The sequence below is a fragment of the Pelobates fuscus genome, chromosome 2 (assembly GCF_036172605.1).
Source record: "Pelobates fuscus isolate aPelFus1 chromosome 2, aPelFus1.pri, whole genome shotgun sequence".
Classification (NCBI taxonomy): domain Eukaryota; kingdom Metazoa; phylum Chordata; class Amphibia; order Anura; family Pelobatidae; genus Pelobates; species Pelobates fuscus.
In genome coordinates this window covers 87,978,748-88,001,540 of record NC_086318.1, presented here as the reverse complement: position 1 = coordinate 88,001,540, position 22,793 = coordinate 87,978,748, and the positions used below count along the sequence as shown (strand labels likewise).

General features: G+C 39.8%; 1 protein-coding gene across 2 annotated transcripts in view; it reads left to right on the top strand.

Annotated features, from left to right (window-relative positions):
• Positions 1-22,793, top strand: part of ACSL3 (acyl-CoA synthetase long chain family member 3) — a 71,078-nt gene that overhangs the window by 27,360 nt on the left and 20,925 nt on the right. For both annotated transcript variants that reach the window (XM_063442451.1, XM_063442452.1), the window contains exons 2-5: positions 1,286-1,694; positions 8,954-9,131; positions 16,571-16,680; positions 19,355-19,487. In XM_063442451.1, coding sequence (XP_063298521.1) covers positions 1,344-1,694; positions 8,954-9,131; positions 16,571-16,680; positions 19,355-19,487 — 772 coding nt within the window. In that variant the 5' untranslated portion in view covers positions 1,286-1,343. The remainder of the gene's footprint in view (positions 1-1,285; positions 1,695-8,953; positions 9,132-16,570; positions 16,681-19,354; positions 19,488-22,793) is intronic.

The following is a 22,793-nucleotide window of genomic DNA, read 5'->3' as shown; positions in this document are numbered from 1 at the left end:
TTAAACTGAAGTTGAACTGTCTTCAGCGGTTTAAAAAAAAAAAAAGTGACAAGTCTGCTAATAATCGACGGCAATAAAGTATTTGACAATCCAAAAGTTCACAAAAATCATGACTTTTGAGGGATCATTCTGTCTCGTTTCAGCTCCTTGTATTATTGTTCCTTATCTATTTATTTCAGCAGTCTGGTTTCCATGCTGGCACACACTTCTTCCAGCCACGTTTACATGTACTTTAGCCAACATTGAACTAACATTCTGTATGAAAACTGGTTCAAATTTGAATCATTTCTGTTAGTCATTTAAAAGCGAGTCATACACACCATATTGGAAAATGATGCCTTGATAGATTTGCATTTTAAAGGAATACTCCTTGAATTTGTTCATTTTAAACGGTTAGTTTATAAGTAGAGTACTTCATCTCCTGCTGGCAGAGGTAAGGTGTAGTAAGTATTTGTGCCAACCTCTCTTTGGAGTCTCTAGGTTCAAATCTAATTTTTATCTGAGTGTTGGATATCGTCTAGATTGTAATAGGAATAGTGTGTGTGTGTGTGTGTGTGTATGTATGTGTATATACAATTTCGAATGGGTCGATCAGATGGATGTAAACTTTTATATGGATTAAAGTACCACTTCACTTTATAAAGACCACAGAGTACATCTCCTTTTTTCAAATATTATATATATATATATATATATATTTGGCACCCATTTTACATTGAGCATTGCCACTTTACTTTGGTTCCTAAGTAATATGTCCGACAAAGCCCTACTCTGTACCGTAAAATGAAATATTACGGTTTATATAGCCCTCTTAAAGGGATACTCTAGTGCCAGGAATACAAAACTCAGGATGCTGATTTCCTCGGCACTGGGTTGTGGCTCCGCCTATTTTAATGTTACAGACGAGGAGGTGCTAATGCGCATGCCTGGCGAGTAACACACACATTAGGTTCGCCCTATAGAAAAGCATTGAATCAATGCATCCCTATGGGGAAAGGTCCGACGCTGGACTCCAGAACAAAGGAGTGAGAGTATGCAGCTCATCATCGATCTAATGGATGTGAAGGACACATGAGCATAAGGCTTTCCATGGCTGCTTTGGATTTTTTTTACATTTTATTTTATTTTGTATATTTTGTTTTTTTTCATGTATAGCAGAGGGTCACTGTATTCCTAGTGATAAACTATGTAGTGCTTTACATTTACTGATTAGTAGATACATGTCTGTTCGAATAGTTGTATGATGCATGTTTTTTTTTTTTTTCTTTTCTTGTTTTTTCTCCAGGTATCTTTCTGTTTACACCATCTCCGTTTTTGACTTGTCTTGAACCAAACGTTTTAGAATGCAGATAAAGGAAGATATAAATCCAATTCTTCTCTACCTCTTGCACTTCTTTATGTGGCTGTATGGCGTTATCACATTCGTGCCCTGGTTCCTGATTTCTGGTGCAAGAGAGCGTCAGAAGTGTGCAAAGCGAATAAAAGCCAAACCTCTAGCAGAACATCCTGGCAGTCCGTACAGATCTGTTGACAGTTTCCATACTTTGGCATCCTCCATTTACCCAGGCTGCGATACTCTGGACAAGGTCTTCAAACAAGCTACGGACAATTTTAAAACCAATCCTTGTCTAGGAACTAGAGAGGTACTGAATGAGGAGGATGAAGTCCAGCCTAATGGGAAGGTGTTTAAAAAGGTGGGTGAACTGCTTTCAGTAGTAGACAGATGTGTGTATGTATGTACCAAACAAAATTACAAACGCAACCCTTTTGTTTTTGCCCCCATTTTTCATGAGCTGAACTCAAAGATCTAAGACTTTTTCTATGTACACAAAGGCCTATTGTGGCAAGCCTAAGGCACACCTTTGCAATACTCATGCTGTCTAATCAGCGTCTTGATATGCCACACCTGTGAGGTGGATGGATTATCTCGGCAAAGGAGAAGTGCTCACTAACACAGATTTAGACAGATTTGTGAACAATATTTGAGAGAAATAGGCCTTTTGTGTACATAGCAAAAGTCTTAGATCTTTAAATTCATTGCTTTGTTATAGTCTAGCTCTAGAACAAACGTATAGCACTCTTTTCTGGAAGTTCTAGTCCCCTGGGATCAAATATAATCAAAATAATGACTGTGATTGTTGACACTCGTCTTGTTAATGACATTCCCAATGTTAAGCTGTAGTGCCAAAGGTTTGCAAACACAATCCTTGTGAACTACATATCCCATAATGCTCTTACAGCCATAATGCTACCAAATCCTCAAGAGAGATGCAGTCACAGCATCCGGAGTGCCAAAGGTTGCCTACCACTGCGGCTTTGAGTATTCTTGCTTTATGAATCAGAGGTATCAAGTATCTTCCATGGATGCTATTATTATTATTATTATTATTATTATTATTATTATTATTATTATTATTTATTGCCATTTATATAGCGCCAACAGATTCCGTAGTGCTTTACAATATTATTAGAGGTGGGATTTAACTCTAAATAGGACAATTACTAGAAAACTTACAGAAACGATAGGTTGAAGAGGGCCCTGCTCAAACGAGCTTACAGTCTAAAGGAGGTGGGGTGTAAAACACATTAGGTGGGAGTGAAGCAGAGCTGAAGGCGAGAGTAGAGTGCTGCCCTTTAGGAGAGCGCAAGAGACATGTATGTGAGGTAGAGTTTAGGCTATAGGCTTTCCTAAAGTATGTTTTAAGGCACTTCTTAAACGATTGAAGACTAGGGGAGAGTCTGATGGTGGTAGGCAGGCTATTACATAGGAAAGGAGCCACCCACAAGAAGTCATGCAAGTGCGAGTTGGCCGTACGGGTGCGAGCAGCGGACAGAAGAAGGTTACGGGCAGAGCGGAGAGACCGAGAAGGGGCATACCTATGGATCTGTGAGGAGATATAAGAGAGGGCTAAGATTATTCAGTGCTTTATAGGTATGGGTTAGCACTTTGAATTGACTCGTATAGTATACAGGAAGCCAATGTAAGGACTGACAGAGGGGTGAGGTGTGAGAGGACCGACGAGAGGAAAATCTGGGCAATATGGCTATTGGGAAGACCAATTAGGAGAGAGTTACAATAGTCCATGCAAGAGATTACTAGAGTATGGCCAAGCTCTTTAGTAGCATCTTGTGTAAGAAAGGGGCAGATCCGGGCGATGTTTTTGAGGTGGAATTGGCATGATTTGACAACAGACCGGATGTGAGGCCAGAATCAAACGGAACACCAAGACAAAGTGCTTGTAAGGATGGGCTGATATGAGTACCACCAATCTGAAGGGAGAGCGAGAGAGGGGGATTAATATTAGGAGGAGGAAAGACAAGAAGTTCTGTTCTGGAAAGATTCAATTTCAGAAAACGGGAGGACATCCAATCAGAGATAGAAGAAAGAGGTGGCACGTTGCAGGACATCAGGGGAGAGGTCCCGGGAGGAGAGAGAGAGATATATATATATATATCTATATCTATATCTATATCTAGTGTCATCAGCGTACAGGTGGTATTGGAATCCAAAATAGGTAATAAGTTTGCCAAGAAAGGCAGTATAAAGAGAAAATAGAAGGGGATCAAGGACAGAGCCTTGGGGGACTCCAACTGAGACAAGACGAATGGTGGAGGTATCATTAGAAATGGAGACACTGAATGAGCGTTGGGAGAAATAAGAGGAAAACCATGAGAAGACAGTCACAGAGACCGAGTGATTGAAGAGTTTGGAGAAGGAGAACATGACCAACAGTGTAAAAAGCAGCGGAGAGGTCAAGAAGAATTAGTATGGAGTAGTGACCTTTGGATTTAGCTGTGATAATGTCGTTAGTAACTTTGATAAGGGCAGTCTCAGTAGAATGGAGGGGGCGGAAGCCGGACTGAAGAGGGTCAAGGAGAGAGTTTGAGTTAAGGAAGCAGGCCAGACGGGTGAAGACTAGTCTTTCAAGAAGCTTTGAGGAAAAAGGGAGCAGGGATATAGGACGATAGTTAGAAGGGGAGGATGGGTCGAAACATGGTTTCTTTAAGATGGGTACTGCAGTAGCATGTTTAAGGACAACAGGAAGAGTGCCTAAAGAAAGAGAGGCGTTAAATATGTGTGAGGGCACAAGACAAGAGGAGAGAGATCTGATAAGGTGAGACAGAACAGGATCAAGAGGGCAATTGGTGGGGCGAGAGGAAAGGATAAGCGCAGCCACCTCTTGTTCAGTAGCCTGGGAGAATGTCGCAAGGGTTGGAGAGGCATGATCCAGGTGAGGTTGAGAAAGTGAGGGGCAGAGTGGTGAGAATTTTTTCCTTAGCTGTTCAATCTTGTCAGTAAAGTAGCATGCAAAACTATCAGCTGTAAGGTTAGTTTGGGGAGTGGCCGCAGCAGGGCAAAGAAGAGAGTTAAAAGTATTAAAGAGACGCCTGGGATTGTGAGAGCATGAGCGAATAAGAAAAGTATGACTGTTTGGCAAGGGCAAGGGCTGTGCTGTAGGAATGCAATATGAATTTGTAGTGTATAAAGTCTGACTCTGTGTGAGACTTCCTCCAGCAGCGTTCAGCAGAACAGGAACATCTCTGCAGGTAGCGTGTTGACTTAGTGTGCCATGGTGGGGGGCGTATTCTCATCAAGGTGCGTATTTGGAGGGGGGCTGCATTGTCCAGGGCTGAGGTGAGAGTAGAGTTAAATGAGGCGATAGCCAGTGAGGGACCTGAGTAAGCAGGAATGGATAATAGTTGGGAATCGATATCAGCTGACAACTGCAGGAGGTTTATAGAACGCAGATTCCTTGTGAGTTAAAGGGGGCTATTGAGAGCAAATGATAGGAAATGATGATCTGAGAGAGGAAATGGAGTGTTGCAGATGTTGGAGACTGTACATTTATGAGTGAAAATAAGGTCTATAGTATTGCCTGCTACATGCGTGGGGGAATTAGCCCACTGTGATAGCCCAAAGGAGGAGGTAATAGAAAGTAGTTTTGAGGCTGCTGGGGTCAAGGGTGGGTTAATGGGAATGTTGAAGTCTCCAAGAATTACAGATGGAATGTTAGAGGAGAGGAAGTAAGGAAGCCAGGCAGTGAAGTGAGGAACCAGGGGGACGATGGATAACAGCAATGTTGGCAGAGATGGGTTTGAAAAGGCAGATTGAATGAATCTCAAATGATGAGAAAGAGAGGGAAGAGGGTGTGGGTAGAGGTTTGAAGGAGCAGTGAGGTGAGAGCAGAAACCCTACACCACCACCTTTATTTTCAGAGTTTCTTGGGATGTGGGAAAATTCAAGACCACCAAAGGATTTATCCTCTGTCCATCATAGTCTCTATTTACCCATAAATACACTAAGGGCAAAAGTGTTTTGATTTTTTTTTTTTTTTTTAAAGGTGTATTCTTTAGTATTACAACAAAGATGATATAAATACAGTATTTTGTCATCTGTGGTAAAATGCCCTCTGAATGATCATATCTGCAGTTTTATTTCTTGTCACTAGAGGGTAGTAGTGTCCTTTCTTATTTTTCTCATGCCGTTCATTTCTGTGAGTGAAAGGTCAAATGCAGTACTGAGACAGGCTCCAGACTATCACATATATATAAAGTGTATTTTAGGGTATAGCCCTTTTAGCAAGATTATGATTAGTCCAGAAAATGTCTTGTTGGCTTTAGTGTCAGTCTGAAAAATTACATTTTCAGCTACATTCTTGTACAAAGAACCTTTATTTTAATTTTTTTTCGTGTACCACACCCGAATGATTGCATGGGGGGGTAGGCGACTGGTCTATTTCAACTTGTACAGGAACTAGAGTATGCTGAATAAAAAGGATTAATAACTGTTTGTGCAAAAATGAATAATTAGTATAAAAAGTTTATTAATCATTGAGGTTCATTCACTAAAGTAAATGCTATGGGGATTTAAAAGATTAGGGCCAAAAAAGAAACTGAAATCACAGGTGAATTGGTGTTTATTATTTTTTATTATTATTATTTTTATCTTAATTTTTGTTTTAATTTAAATTAACTTGAGTATAAGTCGACCCGAATATAAGTCGAGGCCCCTTTTACCCCCAAAAACTGGGAAAAAGTATTGACTCGAGTATAAGACTAGGGTGGGAAATGCAGCAGCTACTGGTAAATTTCTAAATAAAGATCCCCCCCAAAAAATATTTAATATTTATTTACAGTGTGTGTGTGTGTGTGTGTGTAACCTTGGTGGGGTGTGGCCATTTTTATGTAAGTCTCTGCCGCACTGAGTGTTGCCACGTTAACCCGTGGCAACGCTCTGACGGCCGCCGCGGCTCTCGCTACAGTGAAGCTGAACGGCACGGAGGAGAAGGGAGCTGACAGGAGCTGCCTGCCAGAGTAAACGCTTCCTGCCAGCCCCCAACAGGACCGCCGGGCTTGTAATGAGCCCTGCGGTCCTGGTCTGTATTATGGCAATGTAAGTTGCCATAATACAGACATTGACTCAAGTACAAAAAATGTGCCGAAAAACTCGTCTCGTACTCAAGTATATACGGTAGAATAGTTGTATACCCTTTTCTGTGCACATTTTAATATTTGCCATGCAATTAAATGTCTGAAAAACGGTATCCAAATGGTTTTAATTATTTGTTAGCTACATTTTCTGTCCTTCGTATTATTTAGAGGGCGTTTATTTGATTGACAATCAACAACAACGAGCAGGTATTTTTAATACCGATGGTCTTTGTTCTGACACAAATATTCTATACCTCATCAAAATGTTTTTTTTTTTTTTGTTTTTTTTTATATTTTCAAAGTTGTTATGATACTTTTCCAAAAGAAAACATTAGTCAACCCTGAACAAAGTTCTGAGATGGCTTGTCAATTCTGTGCACAACTGGCTTCTTACACCACGTACAACAAACCTATATTCCTGACCGTGTTACATTAACTATTTAAGTCCCCAGCACAACTTGCCTCTTAGTAAAAAGGTGTTTCAACTTCCCATTTTTTCATAGATGGTGCCAGTCTTGCCGCAGCTGGTACCACTTCCTTGGCTGAGGTCATCAGTTTTGATGCTCTTAGCCACTCCAATGCTTTTCCATAGGACAGTGTAGGGAGGCGATTGCACACGCGTGGCACCAATCAGTATCTCCTTGTAGAGATGCATTAAATCAATGCATCTCAATGGGGAGTGTTTAGCGTCTCCATGCAGAGCTTGGAGATGCTGATTGTAGGTGCTGCACTCTATGCAGCACTGAGATAGGTGTAGCACCTTTAGTTGCCGTCTTGGTGACTGCATTTAGAGGTGTTACTAGGAAGAAATGTAAACATTGCCTTTCTGGCAGTTTGCTGATAAGTGGTGCCGATATTTTGTACATTTAAACGTTTACCAAAAAAAAGTAATACCATTTCTAAACCAACCTGGCATTAACTGAACATGCTGATAGCAATCACACTCCTATCAGCTAGTACATGCTGTGATCAGGGAGATCCCAGCTTATACAGTGTTGCTACTGATAGGAGTGTGATTGCTCACAGCCAGTCCAGTACATTACGATAGATTATTCTGTCTCACCTCCCTGCCTTCAGCTGAGTTCCACATGAGGAAATTTTAGAGGTCACAATGTGGCGCTTTATTGGCTGGCAGCTACGGTTTCCAGATTCAGTAGATGGCGTGTGGTGACTGGGTGAAGAGAGTAAGTTATTGGTGTGACTGAGCTCCTGTACTCCGGCAGAGTACCCGCTTCATAGCCATATGGGATTGCTTAAACTCTTGGCGACTGGTGTCTCTCTGGAGGTTTTCCACCCAACCAAGCTGCAGCTCTTCTTCCAGGCAGTTATCGTCCCCTCTGCCTATTCCACCGTGACGCCTCTTTCAGACTGGCATCGCCCCCTCTGCCTATTCCACTGCAGCACTTCTTCCAGGTAGGCATCCACCTGCTTGCAATGTGATTGCTATTGCCTTTACACAGACACTTGCAGCTCTCAGGTCTAGTTCTCTTGATTTATCCCAGGGCTAAAGCATCAGCATCAGGTCCGAAGACTGTTACTGGGATCCCTAAAAATCCTCACAAAACACAAACTTCCAAACGTAGCGAATATGCACCGCTTTAATTTTACTTGGGACTAGCTCATATGCTTATTACATCAAGCTTGCTGTGACAAACTTGGTAAAATACAAATAACCAAAACTTGTCTGAAAACATACAAGAAATGTATAATAACATATTTATAAAGCAGTGGGGAACACAATATTTAACACAAGATCTCTCTCTTGCTTGCAGATTTAGCAGTATGCAAATCTACCTGAATATGCAAGTTAACAAGCCTTGCTATTCAGGTAGTGCTTATAGCTGTTGCTACCAACCGAGCCATACAGGCTCCAGAGACAAATCTATTTAGTTGACAGCAAGCATCAGCAAGACAGGAGAGCACAGAAAACATTTAACTGTATTATAATTGGTACAGGGTGACTAAAACACAAGAACAAATATGTAAAGTGTCCTTCTGCTCCTCGTCACACAGTGTAATTCAGGGTAAGCAAGAAGCCTCAGGCCCATAGTCTATAGGCAGGAGGCTAAGAGCATGTGGCAAGTGAGCATTTGCTAAAAAAAAAAAGGCCTATGCCGAGTATCCGCTCTAAAAATTAGCGGAACCCATCATTGGTCTATCCCCAATAGGCAGTACAGCAAACTCACTTGAACTTCATAGTAAGTTGTAGTTCAAATACAAAGAACATTCATTTTTTTTTTTTTTTTGTAGGTTCAATGTCTGTTGCTTGTTTAACAACAATGGTGGCATCACAGGACGTATTACTGTGTGTTGGGGAACGTGGGATATTTACACATTTTCTATAATTGTTACATTTTTTTCTATGTTTTTGTTTTTTTTTGTCTTTTGTTTTCTTTACTTTGTGGTCCTTTATCTGGTTTTGACATGCATGGTTACTGTTGCATACATTGGGGACACCCTATTTACATGTTAACTAGCACTCAGTGTTCGTAATCCATCCTCAATGTTTACGTTTCACCAGGTGATCTTGGGGAATTACAATTGGTTGACATTTGAAGAGGTCTACTCGTTGGCTGCTCAGTTCGGAAATGGTCTTGCTCAACTTGGTCAGAAACCAAAGTCTAACATTGCCATATTCTGTGAGACACGATCAGAGTGGATCATCACAGCCCAGGCATGCTTCATGCACAACTTCCCTTGTGAGTATGTTTCAATCATTAGAAGGGTGTGATAGATGGGAGACACCAGTGTCTAGGTTTATGTTCTAAAATACAGTTTTGATACCGAGTTGTGGAAGACAATTAATCGGCTTGAAAATATTCTGTAACTTTCATATAATTGTCGTACGAGATCTAATCTTTTTCACTAAAACAGAGCAACAAATCACCATTAAATTCCCCACCCTAGCTGTGCTCTTTGTTTATCTATTTATTTGAAACATTTAGATATCAGACACAGCATATAATAAATATATATGCTGTAAGCATAAAAAGTTGATCTAAAGCTTGGAATAAATGTGTTCTATATTTTAATAATGTTGATGTTCTTTTAATTGTTCATAATCTGACCTGGGTAATCCATGATGCCCCTTAAGCTCTCCAGTTCTCAGTTTAATTTTATTCCTTTCCATCCCTAGTTTCATTCTTCTTCTTCTGCATGTTACTATTCTTTATTTTTATTTTTTTAAATCATATATAAAGCGCCAACAAATTCAGTGGAGCTGTACAATGGGTGGACAAACAGACACGTAATTGTAACCAGACAAGTTGGATGCACAGGAACAGAGGGGTTGAGGGCCCTGCTCTAATGAGCGTGCAAGCTAGAGGATATTATAGGCTTATATAGATGACAACATTCTGTAAAAATGTCAGACAATCCTCTCCATACATTCTGAACTATTTCCTTCAAATCTTTTATATTTATATGTACTCTATTTTTAATAAACAAATGCTGCTCTGTATTTAAAGATTTTCCTTATAAAATAAATTGTCTAAAATCCCTGTACTTGCCTAGTCCTCAATTTGACCTACAATATCCCAGAATTATGCAACAACTTGTCACAGGCTTACATGTCACATTACTTCCCATCACCCTGCCTCTTCCTCCTCCTTATGCAATGATCGCCCCTACCAACGGCTAAACTTTTAAAATTCCACGTTTACAGAAAACCTGAGCTTTCTCCACCCCCCTCATCCTTTGTGAAATTAAGGAGCTTTATTATCTAATATAATAAACACTCTCCAGTCCCCTTTTCACCCCTGCTCTGGTTTTCCCATCAAGCTGATGCCCTGCAGCAGGATGTGAGGGGGAGAACAGTGTACTCAGGACATGAGCCTGCTCTGGCTTTTTGAAACGTGCTGTGTCTCACTGCTGGCCTTTCACCCAACACACCAACTGCTATTCTTGCACTTTATACACTGAGCCCTGAGACTCGTTAGAAAGATTAATGTGTTTTACTGACATTTTCGTGTATGTGTATTATGTATATTTTAAATAATTGTGTGTTTTGGAAAGTTAGCATGGGCATGAGTATATTACATGCACAGGGTGAAAGATGGATCACTGAGAGAGTTATAACCTTTGTCTTTTACGCTGTGAACCTCAGCGAACATGAACACATGGAGAGGCTGAGATCTCTCCGCTTATCCTGGTCCTCCTGTTATTTTAAAGGTTAGCATCTGCTTTAGGCTCTCTCATAGCTTTGAGACTGTGACAGTAACTGCAGAATGAAGGCTGGGCGAGACGCAGGAGCTATACAACATAACAATCTCCTGTTAAAACATCTATTGAAAGAACACTTTAATGTTAAAGGGACACTATAGGCACGCATACCACTTTAGCTCATTGAAGCGGTTTGGGTGCACTGTCCCTTTTGCACTTAGTGTTGCAATGTTAAACATTGCAGTTCCAGCGAACTGTAATGTTTACATTGCAACACTAAATCTGCCTCCACTGACTGTCTACCAGACATTGACCGGGGGTGCTTCCTGGATCCTAATGGACCATTGGTTCGGTATCGGATGCTGGATGTCTTCACGCTCTGCATAAGGACATCCAATGTCACGTTTTTTACCCATAGGAAAACATTGATTGCTATGTACTGGCAGAGGGGACATCGGCGCTGGGATATGGTAAGAAAATAACGAGTTTTTAACGAAGAGGGGGAGTGATGGTGTCAGGAATACAGCTATAGTATCCCTTTAAAGATACACATCGAAACATAGAATGTGACGGTAGATAAGAACCATTTGGCCCATCTAGTCTGCCCAATGTTCTAAATACTTTCATTAGTCCCTGGCCCTATCTTATACATAGGTATTAATAATGTTGGTGGGCCCATGTCGAGCTCCCTTATAAGTGTAAGTAAATAAAATTATACTTGCCTTTCTTCTTACAGTGACTTCTTCTCTTCCTTCATGTGATCTCAGCCAATCAAATACTTATCTATAGAGCAGCATTAGGGGCAGTACTGTGCATTTGTACTGTTCCAGTAAGTGTCTCCTCGTAGACACTATAGGGACACTATAGTCACCAAAACGACTTTAGCTTAATGAAGCAGTTTTGGTGTATAAATAATGCCTCTGAAGTTTTCATGCTCAAGTCACAGCCATTTAGGAATTAAATCACTTTTTGTCCATGCAGCCCCAGCCACACCTCACCTTGTCGTGACTGACACAACCTGCATTAAAAAAAATATAGATTTTACTTTCAATCTTGTGTAACTTACTTTAAAGGTTTTTAACTCATGCTCTGTAAATTGGGCTTTAATGACATACAAGAGGCTCCTGCAGAGTTTAGCAAGCTATTACATTAAACAGGATGTGCAATAAAGGAAGTGTACACATTAGATGACTCTTTACAGGAAGTGTTCAGGAAGGCTGTGTAAGTTGCATGCACAGAGGGCTATATAAACAAAGTGATTTAACCCCTTAAGGACACATGACATGTGTGACATGTCACGATTCCCTTTTATTCCAGAAGTTTGGTCCTTAAGGGGTTAACTCCTAAATGGCAGAGAGTTGAGCTGTAAGACTGCATGGACTTGATCTATACACCAAAACTGCTTCATTAATCTTAAGTATATTTGGTGACTATAGTGTCCCTGTATCTGTGTTCTGCATTCTTGTGACTCCGAATGTGAAGATTGATGATATAGATATAGATATAGATATAGATATAGATATATATATATATATATATATATATATATAAAAAAAATTATTTTTTTGGGGGGGGGGGGGGGTGTCTTCAGTCGGATGTGCCTTATTAGTGGTTATTCTAAAATTAAATACAATTAACTCTCCCTAGAAATTCCTGAAAGAGGCTTCAATGTCTCATCCTATCCCTTTTCTCAATATTTTGACAGAGTATGTTACTTATCCCTTAAAATCCTGCATATAGGGGTTTATAGGAAATATGGTTCAGTAAGCTTCTGCTGGTTTGTTCCATAACTTTGTGATTGAAACTAGTTATGTTCACAAGGGAACATGTATTTTCTGAGTAAGCCTGTTGTGAGGGACTATGTGATGGGAGTGAGAACGCACTGTGAGTGTAAAAAAATAACTTAACTAAGACAGTATCCTGCGCTATTCTCCAGTTATATTAACTCTACATGTTTAGACAATGCCCATTGACACTATAATATTGGACAAGAGCCCTATCTATATGTTGGGGCTATATTCAGTAGTCAACACTAGTGGCTTAAGTCGGGGTACCTGGTATTTGAGCCTCAGGCAGGTGCAGTCACTGTTAATCTCTGCAATTTTAAGCTGCAAACAAGAAATTCAAGGATATTACCTAAAGGAGTACTGTATAATAATAAAGTCCAAGTGTGTTTGGGAGATAAATATCTCATTAATCCCTTATTATTCCATCACATGGTCTCCCAGAATGCCTTTTGTTTTGTGAAAAAACTTTTAAATACATTTTTTTTTTTTTTTTTTAATGAATTACATTTTAGCTTCTCAGAACATGTATGTTACTCTGAGAATTGTCAGATGCTGCTGGTATCTATGTAGCTTGCTTGTTTATCCCATTGGGGGAGAAAAGGTCCCATGCATGCGCTCCCACACGAACGCTGTCCCTGAGAATACAAAGCTATCTGCACCTCAGCTGAGAGACACGGGATCAGCCGATTGCAGTGTGCAGTGCTGTAGCAAACAGCTGCTTCCTTTCCTGGCTCATCAACTCTCTGACGTCAATGTAGTGATTTTTGGCAAGTCCATGAGCATGTCAGGCTGGTTAACCTCACCGGGGCTGAAGTGACCGGCAAAGCAGTTTTTACAGTATTGGCCGTGTTTGTTTCTGTGTATACGTTTTGTATTTAAATGTTTTCGAATCCTTTAAGGGTTATTTACCAAGTTGTAAATTGTGGAGAACTGATGACCACTGAACCACATTTAACATTTTAGACTAAAATTACCAAACGTATCAGTTCTCAACTTGGTTTTGTTTCCAGTTGTTACAGAAATTACATTTTGCCACATATTTGTCCCAGTTTATAATATCGTCGGCTGTTTTTTTTTTTTTTTTCTCCCCTGCTCTGCTAGCAATTCTATGGAGTGGTTAATTGCATGAGCTGGGGAAAGCCTGGACCAAGGCTTGTTTATGTAACTGAGGTCAGAGGAGAGAGTAGAGCCAGCTTGTGGGAACCGTCCAAGACACTTGCTCGATCCCATCAGCTGAAGTAAAATGAGTTAGGCATGACTGTGCATGTGTGTCGGCCTAATGTTTCCATCTTAACTGGCCCACACTGATGGACTTGGAGTATAAATAAAAGTGAAGTTTCTGGCGGAGTTTGACTTAATGATTACCAGAGCTCTGTTATATTTCTACATTAGGCATTGCAGACCTTCTTTTGTTACACACTGCGTGCAAGAAACGAAGCCTCGTGTTTGGTAATGCCAACGGTTACCGTGTGTATTAACTGTCACTGAAATAGATATGATTATTAGAAATGTCACAAAAGAGGATTGACTTGTAAAGGAGGTCACATCCCGTGATTTTAATATTTTCTTTCTCACACAGCATCCTGTGTCTCCATGCTGTAAAGATGGGATTTTATATCACTTTGAGTGCTGTCTGAATGCTATGTAGTACATCGGACGCTGTCTGCAGAGACACCACGCAGAGACTGCCTGGTTCCTTGCAGTCTATAAAAGGATGGTTTGGAGAGATCCTTTGATTGGCTTGGACCGCCATGGAGTGACCTTGTTATGAATATGAACACATAGTCTCAGATACAGTGATGTTTACAATTTGTCAGACTACAGGGACAGGGTCTATACACCAACATCACTACATTACAATTAATGATTTTGGCACTTGGTGTCTCTTTTAAATAGGAGTAAATCATGTTGAGCCTGCTTTTTGCAGGTACACATTGCCTTGCCGTTATGAAAAAGTGACATTTTAGAATGGAATGTCCACTCCTGTAGGAACAGCAGTCTTCTATGGAGCGTCTTACATTAATCAAGCAGTGCATTGCAGGTTATAATGACAGTGTAGAATGTTCTTAAAGGGACACTATGGTCACCAGAACCACTAATGCTTAATGTAATGTTCTGATGTGTATAGTATGTCCCTTTCATTGAACTTTGTGACAAAAACCCAGATAATATACTATTATTTGTGAAGTTAACTTGGTGAACGCCTTCTTTTTAATTAAAACCCCAAGTAATTTTACTGCCCTTTTTCCTCTCTCCTTTCCTCTGCTCCCAGGCAGCCGTCCCCTAATGTAGCCCTCTCTGTGGGGAACAGGAAAGGAATCTGGACTCCTTTTTAATTGTCGAAAGATCCAGAAGGCCTTCACTTTCAAGCATCTGGTGTACATTAACTCTGATATGTTCACCACTGCACCGAAACCATGTCAGAAGTCTCTTTTTCCCAAGGATTTATAAGACACGGTTAAAATAGAACATTTTATGTCATCCGTACTGCTTCTGAAAATCTGTTAACCACAAAGCATGTGCTTTGCAAACACTAATGTTTGTAGTTGTTGTTTTTCTCGGGTAATGCTGTAGCCAAAAAACCCAAAGGCAGTCAGAGGGAGTAAGTCTGTGATGTTCTGTTAGTGCCCACATCTATTCATCCCTCACCCCCTCACTCAATTCTGTGTACATATAACTTTTTTTTGGCAGTACACTATCTTTTAATAACAAAAACAGATTTAATATTGTGCAATTGAAAGTGTTATGATCTTCTTATTTCACTGAGCTAGCTAGAATACTTGATGTTCAAGATGAAGCAATGGCAGACATACTCTATACTTGTGTGTGTGTGGTGTTTGGGGTTGCTTGTAGAGGAGAGTCTGCTTATGGGGTTTATGTCTGTCTTTGAGGCTGGTTCTAGTGTAGATTGTAAGGGGGGGTAGGGGCAGTAAAAAAAATATATAAAATATATATAAAAAAGGTTTTATTCCAACGCCCTCTCAGGTTTTTTTGTCAGTAAGGGGTGAGAGGAAAATCCAGATCCCTGATGGTTCAATTCTTGTCTGCACATCTGGTGGGTGCAGACTCTCATTGAGGCTGGCGCTGGGAAAAGTATCAGTGTTGCTACACGATCTGGAGTAGACGGCTTGGTCTGCACTGCGTGAAGTGAGGACCGCCTTCTCTGCTCTGCCCCGTCCTGTATTAAAGCGAGTTGGCTGTTTCTCCTTATGACCCATTTAGCTCCCTTTCTGAGCCGGAGTTGAAGAAAGGTTGGCCCTGCATGTGCTGGCCGGGGTTTTCCCCTGTTGGTCTAGTTATGTGGCAAGCTCTGCCCACCAGACACGAATCTGATAGGTCCGATGGCTGGACATATGGTATTCAGTTTTCCAATTTTGGTCTGTCCTCTGTTCTCGTTACCTTATTACATACAAGTCATATTTAGTACACCTTGTTCTAGTGTGTCCTGTTTCAAGGAAACTTACCATAACACAATCTTTTAGCCTTGTAGCATTTTTTTGAAACCTTCAAAACTACAGTATGATTAAAATAATCTTTGTTTATGCTATTATCTTATAACTCCTCCCTCCCAATATCAGCATCCTGAGAAGTGGAAACCAGTAAAAGGGTCTTAAAGGGGGCAGGCCAGTGAGGCGCCCATGTCCCTGGCTCTATCCAAAGGGAGTGTCTCCGCCTGAAGTACTGGCAGGTCAGCCTATGTAAATGCATGCCAGTCTGTCTTTCAATCACCCAGGTCAGCCCACTGAGGCTAGACCATGCAGGGAGTACTGTTTCAGTTCTCTCTGCTGGGTCCTAGAGTCCCAAGTGTCGCGCATGTGCGCCTTATGATACACTTTTCTGGGGACTGTTCCGTGTTGTCCCATATAGTGGAACACCAGGGAACAAAGTGGGAGGGATATGAACAGACTTATTGGGACTGTCCTGCCACAATCCAGACAGTTGGGAGATGTGTATTATGCCCCATCACTTTTCATAGTCCATTTACGGTACGTATCCCAGCTTGACTCTAAAGTTTCCATTTATCTTATCAAATCCCTGCTAGTTCCTAGTTTAGTTAATAAACTCCAGCAATAACTATCCTGACGGGTTGGAAAACTGTTGTTGTTGAAGTATTTATACTAAGGCCTTCTTCTGAATGACGTAGATTAACCTTCTGAGTTTTTGTTTTTTCCCCTCTTCCTCCTCTACAGTGGTTACAATTTACGCAACATTGGGGGGTCCTGCGATTGCACATGGACTGGTGGAAACGGAGGTCACCCACATAATTACCAGCAAGGAGCTGCTGCAGACAAAACTCAAGGTAACATACATTTCTCTACAGTCCTTTCTAAAACTTCATCATTGGTTTTGTTATTGTGTCAGTCTCTTTAAAATTTTGTTTGCATCTCTTCATTTACCCACACCTTCTGGGCTCCTATGACTGTATGAATGAAGCAAACAGCAATGCACAAGTGTAAATGTATTCACTTTTATTAACTGCATATTGCTAACTGTACATTTATGTATTTAGTTATTTTTAAGAAACGGACACCAACATTCATCTGACTTTCCTGGAATGTCACTGATGTTATTTTCAGTTCTTTGCATTTTTGCAAAAGTTTTAAGTCCTGCATTCTTCTTTGACTGTCTTTTGTCCAGTCTCCGAGTAGTATCTCTGCCATAAGATTTTCTTGTTCCTTTACCAGGCATCACAGATGTGACTCTTCAAAGTCCTCGCTCTTCTAGGGTTTTTTGTCAAAGCTGTCTTTAGTGGCTGTGACGGCACACCCAGGCATAAAATGGGTTAACAGCCATTTAGTAGATCTTCCCTTTCCAGAGACACAGGCACAGCTACTGTAGACACCACAGTGTCTTCTATCCTGGAGATAATTGGGAAGTAATCCAATTATCTCCAAGGACAGAGGCAAAACTCCATTGAACACATGGCAGTAAAATACAATAAAATACACAAGGTTGCATTTATTACATAAAATACAGACATGCAACATATCCCCAGATAGCTTAGGTCTGAGCGCACATTATTACTGAATGGCTCTCAGATCACACATATACAGTTCAATTGCCATGGAGCCAAAGTCTTTTATTACACGAATAGGTTCCATGGCATAGCTATCTGGGTTAAATGAGTTAATTCAGTAAATCCGAGAATCTACCGAACGCCAGAGCAGAAATACATGAATAGACCTTTCTACATAGGAAAATAAAGTATTTAAATGCCGGTCCATAGTCAAAAGGCAGCAGGCAGGCAACCAGGCTCCTCCAATGCACAGTGGCGAGATTGGTCTCGTCACAGTGGCCAAATAAAGAATATGACCAGAGTTGCCAGTAGTGTGAACCATGTTGTGAAATTACACAGTATATCCGTGTAAAATCCAATTTTCGAAATTCCCTGATTAAAAAAAGAAATGCATTTTTCCTTCACTTATAGTAGTAAAGTTATTTTTTAACTTTTCTGGTAATTTAATACATCACTCTGAAAGTCTCTATACACGCACCTCTAGGTTTCCTACCAAGTGGTGGTGATGTGGGGGTGTTCGACATAATGGGGTTCACTATAGGTCTCTCTATGGGGAAAAAATGGTTCTTTGTGTTGAAGTATTTGTATTGTGTTAAACTACCCTAAATTATTGCATAGAGGATTGGGGATAAGCTGCTTCAGACTTTTGACCCTGTTCATTTAAAAAAAAAAAAAAAAAAAAAAAAAAAATATATATATATATATATATCTTCAATATTTGGCTTGTGCTCTCTCTTCAAACACACATCTTTCTGTTTGTTTTTCCATTTGACAAATGAGTCACTGGCTCTGTATTTTTTTGATTAAAGTCTAAGGAAATTTTTTTTTTTAATTGGTATAAACATATACCATATATGCAGTGTGCATGTTCAGGGATATATATATATATATATATATATATATATATATATATATTCTTTTTATACCAAGTGGTCTTGCTTTTTTGGTATCGTGACCTCTGTTCCACTACAAGCGTATATTTATGTATAATCTATATTGCGTACATGTTTTTAAAAAATAAAACTTTTTTGTGGCTTCTGTATATGTAACTTTCTCATATTACTTGGCTTAAACTTTCTTATATAACATCCTTATCTGTTTGATATACAGTCTAATTTATTATTATTTTTAAACAAACGCTGCTGTGCCACATGTTTTCAGATGGCCGCTGGTGATTTGAGAAAGGACTGTGGTTTTGGAATGGTAGATGACTTGCTTCTCACAGACATTTATATTAGTCATATGCATGGTTATACAGGGTTATTAGTACATGCTTCTAAACAATCCAGTTTGAATGGGACAGTCCCGTGACACTCCCCCTCCCAGCCCTTATGGCATTATCAGTGATGTCCCACCCCATCCTAACTTTGTACCCCTCAGTGTTCGAAGACATGTTTGTAGGCAGAAATTCAGAGTAAACTCCAAATTTTATAAAAAATTAACCAATCTGACACTGTGGCTGACTTGGGAATTCAAATCGAGATGCTAGTGAATTTCACATTTTGGCTAAAATAGACAAATTAGAAACATTTTCTATCAATTTGCAGTTTGGTTTATAAACTCGAAAGTACACCAATTAAATTCTTATCACATCTACACATAATAGTATTAATGTCCCTTTTCTTGTCGAGACCTGTATACCACTCAATCAGTTTCAAGCAGAGAGCCATATGGAAAGGGACCACCTTTATTCCCATTATTTTGCTAACCGGTGAAATAATTGATGTCATAGAAAATAATAAGATTCTAGGTGACCTGCACCTCTCAAGAACAAAAAAGCAAACCTTGTGATTAAGATCTGTATATTATTATAGTGTGTGTGTGTGTGTGTGTGTATATATATAATATACACAATATATATACACACACACACACGTGTGTGTATTGCTTATGATCTGAATAAAGAGCTGCATTTGTACACTCAATGTTTCTATTTTTTTTTTTTTTAAATTCTCAGGGCATCCTTCCTCAAGTCCCTCTTCTAAGACACATCATTCTTGTGGATGGCACCAGCTCGCAGCCTGCAGACTTAACACAAAACATTACTGTAAACAGTATGGCCTCAGTACAAGCCCTGGGAGCAAAGAGATGTAAGTCTATCCTATCCAATTCTTCACTTTGTTGAGAAAACTCAACATTTTGTGCATGTCAGTTACACTCTGTTTGTATATGCATGATTGTGTTGAATGCTAAATATTAGCCCAAATAAATACTGAGTATATGTTGAATGGCTTCACCGGTAAAACTAATTTCATATTTATTGTATTTTGTAGCCGGCACACCATCTATCTTTTTACATGTCCTGCTGTTATGGTTTTGGTATATAATGGCAGGAGGGAACAAGTAATCTCCCTTGTATAGTGATAGTACAAACAGAATGAAAAAACACAAATGCAACTTTTTTTTTTTTTTTCACGTCCACAAGGTAACATAACCAGGTTGACACGGCATAACAGCAACTCCTTGCAGCTGTCAGGAGCAATGTGTGTACTCAAGCCAGTGCTCAAGAGAACGTGATGGGGGTCTCTCTATTCATGCAGCGTTGAGATGCTCTGGGCATCTGTTCTACTTTATCCAAGAAGATGCCTGTTCCCATCAATTGCCAGGTGACTGATGGGGCAGGCCAGGAGAAAGCTTGTTGAAGTTCAACCTTTTGCCACATTTTTCCAAATGTCTTATAACAAGACAAATGGTCTCTACTTTTTTCTATGTTTTGCTTGAGTTGGAACTTCCGTATAACTGCAGCTCGATCTGTAGGTGTTTTTCGCAGGTTCTATCTTTTATAAAAAAAAATTAAAAAACCCTCAAAAATGAGAGCGCATGTTACTTTGATTTATTCCTTCCAATTTACTCCATCTGTGTTTTCTTCTGTCAGCCAACGTCACTGTAGGGTTAATTTTCAAACTATTAAAAAAACAGGATATCCCCAATCTGAGCCTCCTCCTCCACAGCAGGAAATCCAGAGTCCTTGGAGCAAATGATGAATTGAATACATCCCACCCATCCCCCCCTTTTAATTTTTTTAAATTGATTTATTTGTGTGTGTGTGTGTGTGTAAAGGATTTCTTTCCATGTGAACAGATGCAGTAGAAGGATGTCTGAGAGATGCTTCAATCTCAGGCCCAATACATCTGGTCCAAATAACATGAACCTGATGCTTTTGTTCCCACAGTAAACTGTTGCCTTACACACTTTCCATACATTGTCTAGCTCACCACTCTCGTGATTGAATGCTAGTTTCGTACAAGGAGCATATGTTGTAATGTAGGCTATTTATTACACACGGCAAAGCATATGTGACCTTTTCTGTTGTCCAAAAAAGGTTTTTTGTGCAGGGCGGTGGGAATGTTAACTCTTCCAGTTGCAAAATTTGTGACACTTGCACAATGCATTTGGCTTTAATTATATAGCACATAATGAGCTATTGGTATTATCGGATGGTTCTTTCTTTCAAGGTTTAATGCAACAGCTTTGGGAATCATGCTGTGGTGTGGAGAGAACACAACATGTGTAGAGTTTGTGGATATTGATTTATAGAATACTGTGTATTCATAGATTTGGTGTTATAATGTGAATCATAGAAGATGTTGTCATTTAGGGTTGGACATAGGGAAGGGTTTTGGAAGAAACATAATTATATGTTGGATGGCCCGTAACATTTACTCTTTGATTTTGGCCCCTGATCTTTTTGCCACCTAATAAATGTGCCGGATTAAAAGAGCCAGTCTTGGCAATAAAACTGCTACAGCCACTGTAGTGGTTTTTGTTCTAGCAGGTTACTGGCACCATCCCCTGTCTCTGTGTCAAAACACTTTTTTTCGGGCAGGTATAACCTAAACAGAGGGTCCCCCACGTGCCTATTGCCCGGCCCCCTCCCTTGCTTTATTTACAATATCAAGAGTGTCATAGAAACCTAGACTGTAACGGCAGATGATCATTCAGCCCATCAAGTCTGCCCAATTTCCAGAGATTTATTAGGATCTCTGATCTGTCACCTTTTTGGTGTCAGCTAGTAAATGACTTTTACTTTAACCAGCAACTATGTGAGATTTCTTCAGGCAGTCCTGGTCTTCCTGTTGTTTTTAGTAGATTTGTATAGTTCATCCATTTTAAGTAGTTTCACTAAAGTACCTAAATCACACAAATGTGAAAGCTAGCGAGTTTACTGGTACGGGCTAGTTGCTGAAATCATTGTTGTGACTTTCATGTAATTTCGCCTCTGGAAAATCACTAAATTTGGCTTTAGCTCATGTCTCCACTTAAACTTGTCAAGACCCTTCGTCAGGTCATACCCTTTCCAAGTCTGTTCAGAATACATCGAAAATGTTTAGTGTTCTCTGGCAGAAAACTAATGCCAGCTCTGCTGCTTTGAGTATGTTCATGTTCAACTCCCTGTCAGTGTCTGTTTAAAACAAATGGAAACCTGACTGCATCTTAGCGAGATCTGTAAATCTAAGCAGCCTTTTTGAAACTAAGGCAAACTTCGGACTAACTTAGATTCTTGACTTGTATTCTCTATTAGCGAACCATTTATAATTGGATATTTTCTGTATTTGGTTTTTGTATAAACGTTAGGCACAAATTAGGCCCAAAGGTGTAGATTGGTTGTACGGTGTCTCTTTGATACATTGGTTAATCTAGCATCACGCTGTTTTCTAAATATGTAGTTTTTAGATTGTGTGTATTGCTGGGGAATAATGTAAACCAAGGACTTGTTCATTCACTTATAACTTTATTATGTGGCAGTAAAGAGGATTTATTAACGTACTAATTTCCGGCCATTTGCCGGAATCCAGAATGCAGGCATCAGCACTTCTAAGTTTTTCTAAATTTCCAGGCACCCTATAAGCACAGGCCGGGATCCACAGCTAACTGGAAAAAGGGCTTTGATTTCGGTCATCCCAATTTATCTTAGGGAAATTCCATAATTTATAAACTTTGAAGACCTCGCTCTACCAGGCTTTTTAAAGTGTGATGGTGATTCATATTGTGATTTCGTGTCTAATTGATTAACCCCGTCATGATTCTTTTATTTCTGAAGTTGTGTCCTTAAGGGGTTAAATCATTTGAGTTATTTAATGTCAGCAGGTGGTTATGAAAAACCATCTTGCACGCAAATAGGGATAGTCCACAAATCTGAAATTTGGGAATGTTCTGTTTTGATAGATCTATAGATCTTTTTTTTATGTTTTGATATACATTGTGTATTAGTCTCTGTAAATAATATTGATGTAGAATGCTTGTCAAATAGCGACCAGTAAATAGAATTCATTTAAGTCTAGTGACAGAACCTGGTGATTTTTTTCCTCTCATGAAGTAAAATTGTTTACTTTCCTGATGATCCCTACAAGCGATTTCAGCTCTGTGATCACATCTTCAGTTGGCCATAATTTGTT